This window comes from Chaetura pelagica, unplaced genomic scaffold (assembly GCF_000747805.2).
Source record: "Chaetura pelagica isolate M959 unplaced genomic scaffold, ChaPel_1.0 scaffold344, whole genome shotgun sequence".
NCBI classification, from domain to species: Eukaryota; Metazoa; Chordata; class Aves; order Apodiformes; family Apodidae; genus Chaetura; species Chaetura pelagica.
In genome coordinates this window covers 8741172-8746840 of record NW_009953098.1, presented here as the reverse complement: position 1 = coordinate 8746840, position 5669 = coordinate 8741172, and the positions used below count along the sequence as shown (strand labels likewise).

General features: G+C 40.8%; 1 protein-coding gene across 1 annotated transcript in view; it reads right to left on the bottom strand.

Moving 5' to 3' along the window:
- Positions 1 to 1929: 1929 nt before the first annotated feature.
- The window catches only part of ALG13 (ALG13, UDP-N-acetylglucosaminyltransferase subunit), a 39029-nt gene continuing 35289 nt past the window's right edge, over positions 1930 to 5669 (bottom strand). Inside the window, exons 27-28 of the mRNA XM_009997239.1 lie at positions 2703 to 2882; positions 1930 to 1941 (exon numbers count right to left, since the gene is read on the bottom strand). Of these exons, the coding sequence (XP_009995541.1) occupies positions 1930 to 1941; positions 2703 to 2882 (192 nt within the window). The remainder of the gene's footprint in view (positions 1942 to 2702; positions 2883 to 5669) is intronic.

The following is a 5669-nucleotide window of genomic DNA, read 5'->3' as shown; positions in this document are numbered from 1 at the left end:
AATGCCAGCAGCTGCAGGGTATTTGCACCAGGTATTTGGACAGTTACTAGTAGTGTAAGCAAGGATCTGATTTACTGCTGGGTTTTCTAGCAGTTAGAAAACTACATAAGCACCTGCTGTTCTCACACCATTAAGTGTTAAGTCCCACTTCCCTTGGGACTTCTCAACTTTGCTTTACTTCTGCTTTCCTTCCTGAAAAGCCAAAATCCCAAAGAAAAGCATATTTCAGTTAATCAGGAAGAGGTGCAATTCTGGTTTAATTTCTGGCTAAGTTCTCCTTCAACCAGTTACCTTGTCCTGCAGTGTCCCACAGATATATCTATTAGAAACCTTCATACAGTCTCAAAGGCTGATTTCCAGGGAAACGGAATCACCTCCCAGCTCCACTGCAATTCCATAGTCAAACGGACAAAAAATAAGCAAAAACATCCAAACCACTAGCACTGCCTACAGTTAATGAAAGTTGGTATACTTAACTAACAAAGCTCTGAAGCTGGTTTTGGAGTGGATGCACTGTAAGGATCTCTCGCTCATAAGTGGGACCTCCTGGGCCATCAGCACTGCAGCCCCAGGTGGCTGCAGCCTGCCCAGGTGTGCTGGAGGCATTAGTGACTCATTCCTGTAATGATAAAATTATTTGGAATCGGTGTGACTACAGTGAATAATAAATCAGTTCACTGGAAGAGCATCCAAAATCAACTGTTACCAAAATAATCTGTAGTTTTCGGTGAATATGCAACCTGAAACCTAACAACTATAAAGTCAATCCGCTGCTGGATAATTTTTTGCAGGAGGTGTGGAGCACTCTGGGCCAGCCACATTAGCATATTTTCTAGCAGTTTGTAATTTAATTTAATTTTCACACTACTTCTTTCCCCATTTCAGGCAATTACACTTTTACAAACAAGTAATTTATATATTACTCACATAATTGCCTCCACTCAGAACAACTATTGCTCTAGAGTAAATCTGTGACCAACTGTTTTAGAAAGAAAATGTTTTATCTAAAATAGTATATTTAAAAGGCAGAAGTGGTTGATGCTTATTTGACCTGCTCCATTTTTTTAAGGTGTGAAAAAAACCCAACACAACCTCCAACCACAACAACAAAAAACCCCACCTAGCTCAAACCACCCAGAATTTTAAGTCAATTTGATTTTTGCAGTTCTTTTACTCCCAGACCCTTCTCAAACAAGGGCTCACCAACTATGGACAGCAATGCAGCCCATTCCTCCTGGCTAGCACGTCCTCCTTGCAGCACAACAGATTTTGTTGTGAGGATCTTTTTTTTTCCATCTCCCATTTAAAGCATTTCAGTATCAGCAGTAACTCCTAAGCCAGAAGAAACAATGTGCTTAGGACAAGACTTGACCCATCAAAGAGCTGGCCTTTCAGGCTTTACCTAACACTGGGATACCTCTAGCCCACAGAATGAAATGCCTTTGTACTATAAATAGTTGGTTTTGAGCAAGGGGGCACTTCTGGTCTAGCTATTTTTTGGGTATTGTACAGTCATATTTTAAAACTACTGAATGTGTTTATAAAGGTGGGTTTAGGAATTAGAGGGCTTGGGATCTTAGAGAAGCAAAGGACAGTAGCAGATGCTTCAGTACACTATTTTCTATGTGGCAAGCCCTAGAGACCCAGGCTTACTCTGCAAGCAGTTTTTTGAGCAATTGAGTTTTAATATAAAATTAAATCTTCATTAAAAAAAAGCTATCAGAGACAGCTTCACACCTGAGCATATTTTAAAATGCTACATGACTTCATGGGATAAAACAGGTGAGGCTTTTTTCCCCCCACCCTTCCTCTTTATTTTAGTTTTAGTCAAAAACTTGGTCTTTTCCAGGCAAAAGTGCTTTTAGATGCTGTAAGAATTTTGCATATGGAAAGAGAGAGTGGGGACCTCAGCACTTGCCAGTTGCCTAGTTATAGCCACTCCTAGAGAACACGAGAGAGAAAAGGGGAGAACAAAAAGCAAAAACAAATGCTTAGTTTTATGTACTTTTCTACTTGCAAGTTTTTCTGTCCATAGTGCAGACTCCATGTCATTCCCTTGCATAACATGTAAAAATGAAATTATGTACATAATAAAATTATTTATTTTATGTGTATTTTTAGCTTAACTGTAAACTGAAAAAAAAGCATTTAATTTTTTTCCCAAAAATGTAAGCCTATTGAAATTTGAGGTGTTTCTACCTTTTCAGATGTAAAATTTCCAGCTGCCTATTGATAATAAATATTTACGAATAGCAACAGATCTGATATTTTATACTTTTGAAAAACCACATTCAGCACAGACTTCTCAAGGACTGTCAGTTGTCAGAGGAACACTTAAGGACTCCGATTCTATAGACATGGCACAGTCCTGCTTACCTACAATGAAGTTGGCCACCTAAATTTATAATCATAGAATCACTTAGGTTGGAAAAATCCTTTAAGTGCATCAAGTCCAACCATAAACATAACCCTGCCAAGGCCACCACTAAACCATGTCCCATAGCACATCTACACAGCTTTTAAATCCCTCCAGGGATAGTGACTCCAGCACTGCCTTGGACAGCCTGCTCCAGAGACTGACAACCCTTTTGGGGAAGAGATTTTTTTTTTTTAATATTCAATCTAAACCTCCCCTGGTGCAACTTGAGGCCATTTCTTCTCATCCTGTTTTGTGTTTCTTGGGAGAAGAGACAGACCCCTACCTCACTACAACCGCCTTTCAGGGAGATGGAGAGAACAAGGTCTCCCCTCAGCATCTGTTTCTCCAGGCTGGATTGTCCAGGAATCCCAGTTCCCTCAGCCACTACTTGTAAGACATGTGCTCCCAGATCTTTCCCCAGCTCCACTGCCCTTATGTGGACACACTCCAGAACCTCAGCATCCTTGTAATGAACACAAGTTTGAGCAAGTGTTCATGAGCAAGAGCTGAACACTACCTGGTTGTGGGGAAAAAAATAAAAATTCAACAAAGCAACCCCAAACCATGAATTATATCCTGTCTACAAAAGAAAGTCACAAACTGCTGTGTTGGTAAATAAAATGCACTGCATGAATGCAATTACTCCTGCACAAAGACGTCTAAGTAAAAGTAATTCCATTTTAATTTGCTCCCCAAAGATATCCTTTGACCAGCACAACTACATTAGCCACACTGGAATACAAAGCAATATAGCTAATAGCGTAAAAGACTCATTAAGCAATAGTACGTAACTATATTAACATAACTTGCTTATGTGAATCTGTCCTCCAAATCTCACTAGAGTACTAGAGACATGCAGATACATTTCAAAAGGTTTCCAACAACGACTAGAGGCTCTTGGTCAATCCTCCAGTGAAACAAGAGTTTCCTCAAGTTAAACAGTGGTAATATCCTTTTCCTTGAAACAAGAAGGTTCCTGCACAAGGGAGACAATGTAGGTGCACACAGAAATAAACACAGCCCATGCCAAAATCTGTTGCAAAGCCCAGGACTCCAGTACATCACAGCTACAGAATTTTAAATACCCACATAAAGACAGAAGGCGACTTTTTTTTCCTTTTTACTAGAAAATAACATTCCAAAGTTGAATGTGCACATTCCCACTCACATCAGAAAGGCTGAAGTTCAAAGTTAAGGCACCCTGAACACCCAGTTATGCCTCCTATTCCAGAAACAGACACCAAACTGTATGTGGAAATAACTTCCCTCCCCTCAGAGGCAGACAGATGTGCTGCAGCAGAAAATACCAGACTTGACCAGGGAGGGAGATGGGAAGCAAACTTGTGCTTCCTAAAAAGTAATGCAAATCACACATTTGCACAATCACCACAAACATTAAAACACTTACTGCTGTGACTGTGACAAATATTTTTAAAGTAGTGGTTTAAAGAGTCAGAAACCACAACTGTAGCTTTGATTGGAACATGCAAATAGCCAGAGTAGGGAACAGGAAAAATATATAAAGGAGAAGGTAGAGGGAATTAGATCATCTGTTAATGTAATTATTAGAGGATATTTTGCTTTCTCTTAAAAGACCATTTTCCCTAACACAGCAAAGTGAAACACTCAACACAGCTATGAGAACAGAATGATACTTATCTTGGGGAAAGCACCAGCAGCCTAAAACTAGTGGCAAAATGTTCACCTGCCTGAGAGAAGAGTTAGCATCTGGAATAAAACTATTGCCATGAATTGAGCCCACCACATAAAAACACAGTGTCAGGACTTAGGCACATGTCTCTGTTACTGCAGATTGTCACACCTGCAGAGATGACTAAATTGCAGTAACTGCCTGTGCACTTGCTCTTGGCCTATCCTGCATCATCCTGGCTGAACTGCTTCATATTGCTGCAGCTGAGCTGACTCTGAAATCTGGCAAGCAGCAGTGATTTGATCATGTGGAGTTTCTTGATACACACCTGCCCTGAAAAATGTAAATTCTGATCTTATTTCAAAGCTATAAAGTCCTAGTCCAAGGGTTTTACCTTCCTCCCTTATGAAAAAGGCAGTTAATCAGGCAACTTGGGCAGTTACTTTGAGTCTGGATTTATATGTTAAATTTCTTCCATACATAATGCAGTCTTTGATGGTATAATTTTATAAAAGAGAAGGTACCCAGCAGCGCTGCAGGAGAACTGGAAGCTAAAAGTAAAACAGAACAACTGAGCTAGGAAAACTCCTGTGGTAGGAATTGGTTTGGTGTTCTTAAGTGACCAAGGGGAATAAAAGAGCACAGGAACGATAGCCAGCCATAGTCCAGCAGGGTAATGCTGCTGGCAGGCACAATCAGTGTGGTTTCTCTCTACAGTATTTGTAATTATCTTTGATAATTGAGGGATTTTACAATTGAAAAGACTTCAGAAAGGGACTCATGCCTGTAGCAGACATCAGTAAGGCAAGGGATGTTAATGCACAGAGGACTAGCACTTCTCTGGCTGCAGAGTGCAAGATGGAGGAGGGGGAGCAGGGCATGCACTGGCACTCACAGCCTGATTGCTAGAGGGAACAGGCTTGACATGTCCTTTGGTGCAAGACCCAAGCACATCTGCCAAAATGCCACTCTTCTACTTCTCTGTGTAGCGACCAGTGCTCAGAGAGAAGTCTATACCAGGGTCTGGCAATCTGTAGGTAAACAGCGTCAGACCAAAGCCTGCTCCTAAAGACAGAAAGAGTTGCAGCAGCTTCGAAGAGCTGACATAATGAGAAGCTCCCACCCCAAAGCACAAGAACTCCAGCTGATCAACACTTCTTTCATCCTGTGATTTCAGAAGAAAGAGGCTTGGCTCCGAGACTGTTTACAAAGGTTATGAAATCAGAAGTGCTCACATCTAAAGACAAGCACCCTGTGGTGCTGCCAGCTCACGGATCCTTCCTGCACAGCCTTCAGTTGTTAATTTAATTTGAGCCCCTGCCTTTTATATATAAAAAACATGTTGTGGAAAAGGAGGTGGCAAGCATGATTAGTGCAAACTTGGCTGCACAACTCTTCTGTCCTTCCTTTTAAAGCTGAAAATTCATCCATAAAAAATAAAGAAAAAGCAAAACCACATTTCAGAATCAATTTTTTTTTAAAATGCATAATTATGTAACATACTTGAAGAAGAGAGAAGGAGAGAGAGAGAGAGAAAGAGAGAAGAGAGAGAGAGAAAGAGAGAAGGGGGAGAGAGAGAGGGGGAGAGAGGGAGAGAGA